General features: G+C 40.9%; 1 protein-coding gene across 1 annotated transcript in view; it reads right to left on the minus strand.

Moving 5' to 3' along the window:
* trabd2a (TraB domain containing 2A) overlaps positions 1 to 13552 on the minus strand; it is a 48588-nt gene that overhangs the window by 4154 nt on the left and 30882 nt on the right. Inside the window, exon 5 of the mRNA XM_053887801.1 lies at positions 503 to 593. Within this exon, the coding sequence (XP_053743776.1) occupies positions 503 to 593 (91 nt within the window). The remainder of the gene's footprint in view (positions 1 to 502; positions 594 to 13552) is intronic.

Below are 13552 nucleotides of genomic sequence, written 5' to 3' on the forward strand. Positions count from 1 at the left end.
TGAATGAAGCACAACTAACTTCTGGTCACACGGAAGGAATGAACCGGGGAAACTCCGGGTACACACTTTTGATGACAGGGGTTGAAGCACAACTCAGATATGCTTTATGTCTGTGAAGGAGCAATCATAGTGACGTCCAGCTCGGCTCAGCAAAATTTTAGAAGCTATTATTCCAGTGCTTGTAAAAGCAAGGTGGACATCAGGAGATGTCATTTGTCCTCAGACTCCTCCTGAGTTTTAGGTGCATTAAAATGGGCTTAATATTTGTCACGCAGAAAGAGGAACACACCTCATGCTGTGTTCGCAGACCTCAGTCACAACCACTTTGCTCCATTTAAAAATGATTACTGTGCACTTTATGTCCACCTGTCAACTCAGCTCTCCATCCTATGAGAGGCTGCCTTAAAATGTCAAATAAATGTCAACAAAAGTACATCACTTTAGGGTGCACAATAGAAAATCTCAAACAGTGACGGTGCTTCAACGTGGGCGATAAACGCACCTGTTAATGGGCTGCCCAGCAGGAGTGTGCTCGACCTCGTAACCTTGGCGACGGAGCACATCAATGACTGTGTTGTTGCCAAGAAAGTGGCCTGAAACAAAAAGGGAAAGTGTTAACTTGGCAGGTGATGAATCATTAACAACCTGTTCGCCTCCTGTTAGTGATGACTAACCATGTCACTGTTAAAAATATACATCATGATTTATTGAAGAGCATAAAGTCAGTTAGTCACAGTAACACTGTTTATGCTCCTTAAAGTACAATCATACACTTTCCTTCCTGTTTTTCAGCAAATTTCAATCCGTCTGCATCAAGTCTCCAGTTTTGAAAGTTTCCAGCTTCACTGTTAACATTTATATTCTCTGCATGCAAACAGTGAATGATAATCTCTACAAGAGAACGAGAACAGAGCAAGTTTTTGTTGCACTTTCATTTGTACTGAACCACCCATTTAGAAGTGAAGCGCATGAAATCAAAAGCAGTTTTGCAGGTAGAAATTTGTGCACGACTCAAAAGCAGGTGCAAACAGCATGTGGCTGCTGTTCGAAGTGTGAAGGGGACAATGGTGACAATGGCTTCATTGTCTGGCTGACAGAAGACTCCACTCTCACATTAACACAAACTTTGGTGGAAAAATATCAAACTTCTTTCAGGGATTGAACACACAATTGACAGAAGTTTCTGTTTTTATGATCTCCATCCTGCAATCTGCATCGGTATTGTGGATGCTGCCGGACTGTCTCAAAAATATGATAGATATAATGTTCATACCACAACAATTCTTGTTGTGTTTGCTAGGTATATAATAATGAACAGATTTACCTGAGCTACCTCAAAACACTTTTCTTCTCCTCTGTATCCTTCCATCTAAAGGCAGCCTCCCCCGCTTCCGTTCCTCTACATCCTTATCTTTTACTTCCCCCTTTTCTGTCTCCATCTGACCCTCTTGGATAGGTGAAGAGGGGGCATTGAGGCTTCAGGTTGCCATGTCAAGAGGTCTCCATTCTTCCCCTCACACTGACAAAAGAGAGCAGGGGTCTATTGTTTGGGCCTGCTCAGCCATGCCACCGCTGAGCTGGCCGAACAATGACGGCCGGCACTTTAATCTGGCCAAGAGCCATCGACTGAGAGGTTGGCCTAGATGCACTCATGTGCCGTGATGTATCCACCATCGCTGCATCAGAAAGTTATTTTCTGAGACTGCAAAAAAACTTGACAAAACTCCACAGCTACAAAACCTTGGGGATTCTTCAACATGATGACGGTAGCTACATGTATGGAGCACCACAAGCGCACTGAATGAATGGGGTCCATTAACGTTCCACTGGAGCATAGAAACCAAAACAATTGTAAGTGATAGAGTTTTCCCGTTTTTCAAACAGCACAGAGTGATTTATGAACGTTTATACCGGGGGATTAAGGTGGACAAATGGAGCTATTCAGCACAATGTGGGGTGACAGAAGAGTGGGCAGGTTTCAAGACTTCAAAGGGACACACACCAGCGTACACTTCGATGCACACACACAATTTGATGCAAATTTTAGGATAAAAGGAACCGTTAGTTACTTCTGATGTCTGCTCGCAAAAGGAAATCCTCATGGCTTTCTAGCACAATGGCAGCTTAGATCTGACCGGTGAGAGAGTGGCCGTTCAAGTATTTGTGGGTCGGAAATGTGGCCAACAAAGTTAATATTGGGCATGAAGCAGTGCTAACTCATACTTTGATTTGTAGCAACAGCAGGAAAAGATGAATAAATTCTGAGATCACAATGGCCAGAAGACAGAGGTCTGAACACACAGGTCTTCTACTCTTCTATGTGACACCGTTCGTAGAATATACAACCGATCATTCTGGTGCTAGAGTGTGGTGTCATGGCAACACAAGAAAAAACAAACAACAAAAAAACTTGACATGTTTCACATGATTGATGATGGGGAAGTGATGTATTCAAGCACTATTTTGTCTAGAAATTAAAACCCGGTGCTGACCACGGCGAGTGATGTCAGTCGCACAGATGACGTGAGCCAGGTTCTTTTTATAGACACCAGAACTACTCTCTCATTATTAGGGAGCAGAATTCATTTGTCACATGTCAGTTTTGCAATACCTTAAACACCATTTCAAATGCTGACTTTGCACAGAAAAAAAGTAAAAAAACAGGGAGTTTTGTACAACATTCAAGTGCGGAAAAGAACCACCCTAAAAGTTGACAATTTTTAGAGCAGCTACGACCCGAGTAGTGGGGGAAAAATATGTAGTGGGTTAGATGAAATGACGATAATGCAAAACGCCACGATCATTAGGGGTTCAAACAAAAACGCAATTCAATATCAAGATGATTCCCAGATTCATGATGACAATACGGATGACTGCGAGCTTTCAGCACTTTGGACTGGTCCAAATATGTCCCGTGTGTACCCCAATTCAAGAAGAAAAACATTCATATTCCTCTGAACTTCTGCTTGTCAGGTCAGCCAAGACTCAAATAAAACCTTCAGCAATATCCAATTCATATTTCCACAGATTTGTGTATTTAGGCAAATTTTGAACATAATGTAAACGCAGCAGAAGAATAAGCTCACTGTACGCCTCTTCACAGGGAGATGCTGAAGATAAAGAGCTGAATGGCCCAGAGAGCTTTTATTCACAAGTCTGTCTGTGTGCGGAGTCGCTCAAGGGTCGCACCACGTCCATCTGAGCTCACTTTATGTTCTCTGAAGCACAGGTACACAGTTTATTGTTGGGATGTTTTTGGAACGCTTTTCATTTAAAGTGTTCAGTTCAGAGTGTTTTGAATAATGTGCTTCCTAACCCCGACTGCACAACATGATGATGACATGGTTAAGAATTTTATGCAGTCTTAAATACATTATATCTTCATATTTAGCGTAATATAATGCACCTCTTTTTAAATGTTGCCACTGAAATGTTGTCACGACACTCCAGGCGGCTTTTATTCCGACAGCTTCCTTCCTGTTCTGGTGCTTTGTACTGCATTCTTTTAGTTTCAGACGTTTGGCTCGTGGACAGTAATTCAGTAATTCATCTATCTTGCCTTGTGGGAAGTCTCCCTCAGTTGGTCTCCCTTTGTGTTCAGCCTTTTGTAAAGAACGGTTTGTTATTTGAATAATCTCAAGCCAAAACTTGCTCATGTGCTCAGGTAAGTGAGGAATAGCACCAAATATTGTGATACAGAGTTTCACAAAAATCTGTCCACATATGTACATCAAATAAAGCAGGAAAGTCCAAGCAGAAATAAATGAAAATATCGCTGCCAGGACGAAAACCAGGGTGGTATTCAGTTTTCACAATCAGCAGCTCAAGCTATTAGAACATATGGTAAGCCTTAAATGCTATTCCTTTTGCATATACATCAATATTTACATTTGGACTTGTAACCAGGCCCCTAGCAGCAGTTCTCATAACATTACAGCATGTTGGATAAACAAACGCTGCAGGCAGCGGAGAGGCCATTCTGCCCCGTCCAGCCATTCACAGCATGAACGGAGGTGGGTTCCGTGCGAGTTCGCCACATAAGCACCACGCTGAGCCTCGGAACCAAAGTAAAGTATTGTGCGTTTAGAATGATTGATCAAGGTGCTTTTTGCTGGGGGTGCGGGAAGTGATGGGCTGCAAATCAACTGAGGTGACTCAAGAAATGAAAGAAGACCATTTCAGAACTGTCTCTTTCTTCGGAAACACGATTCCACCATCTTGATCTCTTATATAAAAGCACTTTTCAGGTTTAGTTGAAATGACCGATAGTGACAAAACAAAAAAAAAAAAAGAAACCCTCAGTAGTTTTATTTTTGTTTTTAGATTTTCAAGGCTTCGCAGTATCTGTCTCAGATCTTATCCCCGAGTTGGGCTCTGTTACCTCCCCTAAGGAGGTTGTGTTTAGGCCTGCGTTGTCTGTTTTGGTGGTGTTCCAGATTACCATCTGGATTGTATAGGCTCCGCAGGGCCACTGCTGTGGTGCTCAATTTGTACTGGGCATGGGACGTTCTTTCAAATAGAGTATAAGTGATTTGAAATATATTTCCACTATGTACATACGCATCTGGTCAAATAGATAAGATAAGACTAGGGCTAAAACTGAGCTGCTTGGTGGAGGTCTGCACTCTCTGACTGCTTTGCTAGTTTTCATATTCCTGAACTTAACTTAGTAGCCATCGCATATTCCTCTCAGCGACCACTGGGGCAGGAAAAGAAAAAGTATTGCTCACATGTAGAGCTCAAGACAATTGTTTAGCAAGAGGCACAGTTGCCTAAAAAGGGTCTGACGGACCAATAAAAAGAACATTATTGAGTATACACTGGGATACAGATCGTCTATTTATTCTGGTGTTTTTGTAACCACTCAACAAGATCGCATATATCAAGTGTCTGGTGCTGGAGAAACAGATCCATGCATGACTAATAGATTTGACACTGTATAATCAAAGGAAAAAGAATGTAGAAGGTGATTGCGCACATTAAGTTGTCAAACATTTTTAGAGCGTTTTTAGAGTGTCACTAAAGAAATTAAAAAGTGTAGGGTTGTTCACGAATTGTTCCACAGCGCACGCTGGTGCTGGAGATTGTCATATTTACAATGGTGATAAAAAGCCTGGGTGTTTTTGCTGACAACCAAGAAAGATGTAAGGAGAAACTCCTCGCGCAACAGAATTGTACACAGACTTTTCCCACTCGCTGTGCCAAACTCACACAGACAAAATGACATGGATTAAGCTAAAAGCAGCGCTTGGTGTGTCAAGTGAGCTTCGCCGCAATTACATTAGAAGGAAGTAGCATAAAGTCTTTGTTATTTCAAGTCAGAATTACAGCACTGGTGAGACGAATGCTGACTCCTCGTGTATGATGTATTTTGTAACACGCGCTACACGTGCCAGGGTAATGCACATCATGGCCAAAGACATCAATTACATGAGGCCCAATCCTTGCTGTTATTATTTCAGCCAACCCCTCACTTAAAAGAGTATCAAGGCCAAACTTATCAGCTCCAGCATTACACAAACTCTTCAATAAAATTGTAAGAATTGTAATTTGTCTAGTTATATACAGGCCATGCACGGTGCAGTTCCAAATACTCTCACAAGTATTAATATTACTTATTCGCAATAATAATAGATAAAAGAATATTATTATTTCTATTTGTCCAATGTTATAAAATAACTTTCGTGAATTTTTTATTTTTCAGTCACTGAGTTCAGATGGATGCTCACACTGTATGACTGAATCACGGTTCAAGCTCACAACTCCTTTTCTCCCACTACACGGTCGGATGCGAGGCTGTGATCTGAGTTCTACCACGGTACGTCCACATACGACAGACGGGTGTGACCATATGTTTCTTTCAATGGTCACACACAGTCCAAAGTGAGAAATGAACCCCTGCTGAGGAGACGGGATTTATATTTTTCCATAAATTCATTCATCTTTCGAAAGTTTTGTGAAGGGTCCTCACACCCAACTGACATTGCAGGGTGGTATACAAATTATAAATAAAATAACTGCCTTATAAATTATAAAATTGAGCAACATCATGCCAAGACACTTCACAAAAAACAAGCGTTGAAAATTTGACACAAAAAAACACAATTGCCTAGATGTTAACGGCTATTACAATCTTTTCCAAAAAAAAGATAAGAACAGATTCACATGTTACTGCACATAAACATTTGATATAGAAATGATTCTTCTATAACATTCAGGTTTACATCCCACAATATCATGACATTATTTTTGTATTTTCACATTCACTGCCTAGTAAACTCAAACACTCAACATGCAGCAGCTCATTCCAATCTCACATCTATCTCTTGCAGAGTGTCGAGATAAGAGACAGCTGTGGCACCAAGAATTACAAATAACCAGAGAGGAACAAAAGGCATGAAACGGCTGTGAAAAAATCTCAACCATGACACAAACACAACTTCTGCTATGTCGATGCAGTGGAGTGAAAGGAAGAATTTAAACAACCCAGTGTTGATTGTCTATTAGCGTCCTGACAGTGATCGTGACTTACACAGAGATGCAGGGCGATGAAGGTCAGATGAGGCTGAGCTGAGTTGAAGAGGCCTGAGAAGATGAGTGATGTCCACAGTGAAATTTAACAGGAGAGGGGAAATAAAAGAGGGAAAAGGTGGCTCAAAACACCAGGAGGAATGTGAGGCTGTGAGATGATAGACACTGATAGGGTCAGTTTGAAAGGCTGTGTGGGCGCTGCGTTGGCGAGGTCCTGCTTGAAGTTGAATTTCAGTTTGGCCAGATGGAAGTCAAAGTCCTAACTTGTACTGAGATTTACACTATTGAAGTCTTCACAAACCACATCAGCAATAACTGACAAGCAGCGGTGTCAAGCGCGAGTCACTTTAACTTCCATCAGACACTGAGGTAAACCAGCCAATTAGACTCAGATTTGGGCGCTGACTCCTCCTGGCTCAGACTCACTGGTCCATAGAGTTCAACATACAGGTTGTTTTCACATCATAGATATGTTTGCTGGGGACATGGTCGGCAGTTATTGACTTGCTATTGTTCTCTGCATCTAATACAGTGTCTCATATTGCATCTGAAGTTACTTTATTTCCTTCTTTTTTTGTGTCTGATTCTTCTTGTTTGATCCTACAACCACGGAACTTGCTCTGAACCAGAGTTTGGTCAATGGTTTATTTAAATGTCTTTCAAGAAAAATAAAGCTTTTTGGACCAGTTTAAATTTTCCCAAGTGTGGTTCTGATCTTGGTTCATCCACCATGATAAAGGCAGGTTTTCAGTCATGAGCTTCTCTTTATCTAGAAATACTGCTAATATCTTCACTGGTTTTGGACCAAATCAATTGACTATGGCAGTTAATCTATTTTTACTGTATTCCATTCAATTGTAATGGACCTAAATGACCAAGTAGCAAGTCCAGGGACTCCTTTTATCGTCAGTCAAATAATGTAATCTCTGATGTATTTGAACAACATGGAAAATATGTTGCTCAGGCTTTGTATTTACACTTGTAGAAAACACTTGTAATAATTTATTATGGATTACTCTGCCATCTGAATAAACTTAAGTTGCAATAAACATGTCACATCGTCTCAGTAACATTCTATTCATCAGATTTAGCTGCATTTGTCAGACAGCAGCAACGGCAGCTCACATTTATGTTGAGTCCAAATGAAAAACAGGGCAGAGCAGAGACCTGCTGTGTCAGGGTGTTTTTCATTTACTCGAGAAAAAAAATAGTCAGCGTCAAATATGTGGTGGGATACGGTGGACTTGGAGCTGTGACACGGATTACATCTGTCAGCCAGCGATTGACTCTCAGAGTGTGGCTCTGTCTGCCAAGGAATTATGGAGCTTAAACACACCAGCACATTGACTTTGGTCGTGTGAATGTTTGATCAAAGACGGAAAGCTGGGTAAAAGTGAGCGGTTTTGACAGAGTAAGCTGAAGCGGTGCCAACACTGGATGCCCTTGACGCTGAGTGTCTCGCTCTACTTGTGATTACTGTCTCAGCAAATATTCAGAAGAAAATCCATTTCTGCAACAGCAAGAGTGAAACTCTGTCCGAGTGGACGCTTGGAAGGAAATAGCACCATTTTCTAGCGGTACAAAAATACAAGGAAATCATTTGTGCTGCAACGTTTACATGTTATGTCTACATGTTTGGACACAAATACTTCAAAGCACAGAGGTGAGGTAACTACCGTGTCAAGGCAGGAAGTCAGTGACATCAGAGCTGAATCATGAAATGATCCCAGAGCCATTCCTCAGCAATACCTTCAGGATATCCAGCTCTAACATTCGATCATACCGATGATATGCTGGAAGCCAACTGGGTCGGGCCTCACTTCTGACCTTGCCCTTCCAAGTCACTCCCAACAATAACCTGAGCATCTTCAACTCTGCCAGTTCTAACTCTGCTTCTTGTCTACCGTGTCTAGTGCGTGAACTGTTGTCTCTAAAACTGCATCATGACAGGTCTGTCTACTGTCCTGTTGAACCTCCATTTCACTGGAGCTGCTACTTTTCTGTCACAGACAATCGTCTCCACCAGTTCCACTTGTCTGCACTCACTTCTTCACCACCCTTAGACCTGGTTTATCAAACCCTTCACTCTTCCTCCACTCTTCTAAAAATATGTTACAAGGGCTCCATTGCTAACAGAAATTCGAGGAGATAAATCCGTTTATACCATTCTGATACTAAATTGTGATAGAAGAGATTAAGTTTTGGGGGGAAATCTCTCTTTGTCATCACTGAAGCATGAGCCCAAACAAGCATGTCAAACTGGGCTGCAGCCTCTGTTGCAACAGTTGACCTGGCATGCACATAGATAACAGTACCGTCAGCGTACATTAACGCACGGACAGCAGGACTGCGTGAACAGACGGCAGTATTTATCGGCTGGACACCAACGTGGCAGTTGCTCAGTAGAACACAGCCAACACACACATATCCATATAAACTAACAAGCATGTTTTCTAATCTGTACCTGCCAAAAAGTACTCCGGCAGCCTCTGGACAGCTTCTGTAGAGCACCTCCAACTGTGCATCCTGCTGCGAGGCGAGTCGCATGGCCACACACAAAACAAGCCTGGTGGTCGCTCATCCCTGATGCGTTTTCAGAAGGTTTCCGTCTTGTGAATAAAAATTTCAAGCCTGATAATCTTGAGAAATGTGCAGACACAGAGGGAGCAGATCCATAACATCAGTCTGGGCGTGTCACCTCGAGCGCCTCAACGTCTTTTTTTTACAAGCCATCTGTCATCTTCCTTCATCCCCAGGCCTCTTTACACTTACTACGGGGATGAATTAATCTGTATGTTTAGCACATCTCCCCGATGTTAGCAATATCCTTGTGAAGTCATCATTGTTGCAGGCAGTCCGGCCAACTTTTCCATCTGCAGCCACATCTCACGACAGAAAAAATCATGTTTTCTGATTGCGTTCTCTAATTCAGTCCAGACGTCTGTGATGCAAAGCAGACACTTTGAAGGAAACAAAAGGATTTTCAAGATGGATAAATTCAAAATGAGCAGGCTTATGTGGTCCACTATTCACTGTATTATTGAAGCAAAAGCTGACTTTGTTTTGTGTTTCGAGAGTTGAATAAAACATGATGACCAATTGCTACACTGCTCAATACAGTACCCGTTCAATACAGTACATTCATGTTTTTCTATGCCACTTAATTCTACATAGCTCTTATTCTTTATTCATTCATTTCTCATCAATCATTTTTCATAACATGGTGTTTTAATTGAACTGAATTATCTTTGCTTATTCCTCTCTCTAGCTCTCTTTATATCATTATAAAATAAAATCATACACATTATTTAAAAGAAGCATAAATCGGTTTAAAATGAAAATGAACATTAACACACTAGAAACCAGAATTGATGTGAAGAATAGCATAAAAATAAACACATGTACCTCGCCTTTAAACCTCAAAAAATATCTTCTTGACTGACTTGAGTCCATCTTTATTCATTTACACTCATCATTTTTTTCATTCTTACATCTTTTCTTCTTCCTGTCTGATCAGACATTGCCTCCCAAATCACACAAGTCATCTCTCACCCCATTAAGCGAACCCTTCATCTCCTCAGGCAATGCAGTTTCACTTCAGTCAGAAAAGAAACGGGACAGCTGCCTCATAACAATTCTCACACAAAATCATCAATGGCTGAACGGCTTCATGTTCGACTTCCTGCTTTCCCTTTCATACGGCGGTATGGTTCGAATGAACGTGTCGCTGCTGGGCAGGCATGTAAAGAGCGGGTTCCAGGTGCACGAGGAAGTCCTGCAGGGTTTGACAGAGGTCAGGGGTGAAGAGTTCAACTCTTTAAATAAATCACCAAAAGCTGTTGTGACAAGCATCGGCTGCGGCGACTGGGAGAGTCGTGTGGGCCGCATGAAATACGTCTTTCAAGTACACGGGCCTTTGACCCGCTGAGTGCAACAAAATGTATATGTTTAGTTGGTTTTCAGTCAGCAGCTTGAGAGACAGTAGGTCATTCGCAGAGTGACAGCTTTATCCTCCCCTTTAAGAAGAGACAGAGACAGGCAGGATGATGCAGCGCAGGCACGTCTGACGTCTTCCGCAGGCTAATGTGCTTTACAAGCTGTCTGTGAGCAACCTGTGAGCAACCTGTGAGTAATGGAGATCCAGGCATGATGATGGTCCTCATGCGTGTGATGTCAAAATTACAGTTGATTCCTCTTAACTGTACAGCCACGAGAGAGATGGTTACATCTGGATCCAGGAATAATTTGAAGGATTAGTCACTTATTTGGCTTCTGCCGCTATTCAGTGTTTGCTATTATTATTAATAACATACTCCACTTTTTTTAATTATTCACGCCAAATCCTTTTCCATTTGTTCTTCTATTATTGGGTATTTATTGTTTATTTTGCATCAGTTTGACAATATCACAATAAATCACAATGGTGGCTATATTCAAGTTTTTATATCACATTATATCACATCATTTTATATTTAAATGAAAAGCTCTAGATTAATGTCTTGAAAATATTTGTATGAGAATTACAATACATTCAGAGTAGTGGAAAAAGTTTTAAATTAAATTAAATTAAATTAAAATTTTTAACTCGTTTTTTTGTCAATTAAATTCACTTAAACTTAAATTTCAAGTACATTCAGAGTATTGGAAACTTTTTTTAAATTAAATTAAATTAAATTAAATATTTTAACTTGTATTTTTTGTAAATTAAATTAACTTAAATTACATTTTGTTGATAATGAATTAATTGTAATAATGTTGTAATTAATGAATCGTAATTAATTGTTAAAGTCCCTCCACTAGTTTTTTGGCAAAGCGCTTCTCTGTGCGAGCTTTTTAAATGACCTTGCATCCCTGCCGTGGTACGGAGATCAGGAAGCAGAGCATTAGTGACGCGACCAGAGATGTAAGAGAGACGGATGTTTGAGTGCCAAGTTAGTCTTGAAGTCATGCTTGATGGTTCTTTCCAAGAGGCTTTGCAGTCATTGTCAATGTGAACTCAGTTACCCTGAGTCTCACGCCGTATTTACACAGTGAAGCTGCCATCTCCGTCAGAGGTTCCCACTCTGGGCCGCGTTTGCTAAAGTTGTCGGATTCAAGCAGCGTAATGTTTGGATCGACTGACATCATTGTGTTCTGCTTTGTAAGGAGCAGTTTGCAATGTTGTGTTTCAAGCCGGTTTTTGAGCATTCTGAATGTTAAACAACATTGTTGACAGTATATTAACTTTGGGTCTTGTAAGTCATAGGGGTCCTGATAAACATTTGATAAAAAAAGAAATGTCAACATTTTGGGAATAATCTGTTAGTTCCAGCCCTAGTTGTAATTCAACTTTCTCTATCATCACTCACAGGTGTTTCTGTGTTCTGCTCCGACATTTCGTCATGTTACTTGTTCTATTAATTCAGTTCAGGAGCAGCCCATCCATTGAAACTGTGATCGAAAAATGCAGTTCTTCAGACCAAAATAAAAAATGATGCGACAATCCATGATAAATTGATAATAAGACTATGTAATTACATTTAAAAAATTAAATTAAATTAAAAATAATAAGTACGCAAGTGCGCCTGGAAAGGCCCGGTCCAAAGTTGTGGCTTAAAAATGTTCGTACAAACAATCGCTGAAGCCGGATTCCTGCCATTAACAAGCTGTGAAAGTTTATGCTCATGGTGGTGATGAAGAGGTGGTTTTATCTCGCTGATAAAGGTTCAGACTGGCTGTAAAGTATCACTCCAGGAGCGCAACTGGCAACACGACTTCAATGAGGGGACCACTTTGATGTGTAACAAGGAAGAACCAAGGGACACGACATACGCTGACGACTGATATAAAACGCCTTTTTCTGTTCTGTTCTGAACAAAACTTTTGTCTTCCAGAATTCAGAGAAATATTATGCAATGTGGTTGTTATATTAACTGGTTACAATAAACGCCACTCAGTATGGATAGAATCTTATGGATAGTGACCAAATGATAGCAGAAAACTTTAAAAATAATTTAACTTTGAAACTGAAAAAAAAAAATACTAGATACAAAACTGAAGTTTAATGAACAACACCAATATATTTCCTTATAGAGTGCTATAGTAAATGATAACTGAGTTGAACCATATGATGAAGAGAAAACAAACAATTGTGAAAGTTTGATCTCATTCTGTGATACTGGCGAAGGTCCAAAGCTTTTTGTGCCACTTCAAAAGAAGCCAATAAGCTGTAAAACTTTCTGGTCTTAACATTATTTGCTCCCAAATAACAGTGAAATGGATTAAGTGCAAACTTAGGCTTTGCACCAGAACGCATGAGGGCAAAATGGTTTCGGATGTACTGCGTCTCAAAGCCATGTTCGGCAGATGTTTTCCTCCAGACTGACAGCTCCGAGCGTGTGGTAGGTCCGCTCTGGCTTTTAACAGCGTAGCACGACATGTGTGCACTCATGTCAGCGGCGGCCCCAAACAGTTGTAAACGGACTGTTTATGAGGCTGCTGTAAGAAAGTGCTACGTTTTTGACTTTCACACCATCTGGCTGTTAAAAAAGACGGTGTTTGAAAACAGATTCTGACCGGTCGTCTGGCCACCGGATTGCTGTCAAAGGTCACTATCTCCAACAACTATGTGAATGATTTTTTTTAAACAAATAGAAGGTGTTTTGTGCAGCGTTGGGTGAAAAACGATTATTTTCATTCAATGTTGTCATAAAGCATGTGCTGATACAGTTGTGGGACACCTTCAAATTTCAATCACTGTCTTGCAAATGTTTTTTCAGGACCACTACCCGACAGAATTGACCAAGGTAGCAAAATACCACATTCAACACATATTTAGCAGAGTGACTTGTCAGCACACGGTGCGTTCAATAAGCGCAGAGTATTAAGTGACCATATTTCTCGGCTCCAGACCAGAAAGCGAGCCGCGCACTGACAAGCCACGCAGCTGGACCTTGAGTTATGAGTTCACGTCGACCTCACAAGCCGATCCATTCAATGGTCGCGACTTTAAACAGCTGACTTGCTCACCGGTATTCGCTTT

The sequence above is a fragment of the Synchiropus splendidus genome, chromosome 1 (genome assembly GCF_027744825.2).
Source record: "Synchiropus splendidus isolate RoL2022-P1 chromosome 1, RoL_Sspl_1.0, whole genome shotgun sequence".
Lineage (NCBI taxonomy): Eukaryota > Metazoa > Chordata > Actinopteri > Syngnathiformes > Callionymidae > Synchiropus > Synchiropus splendidus.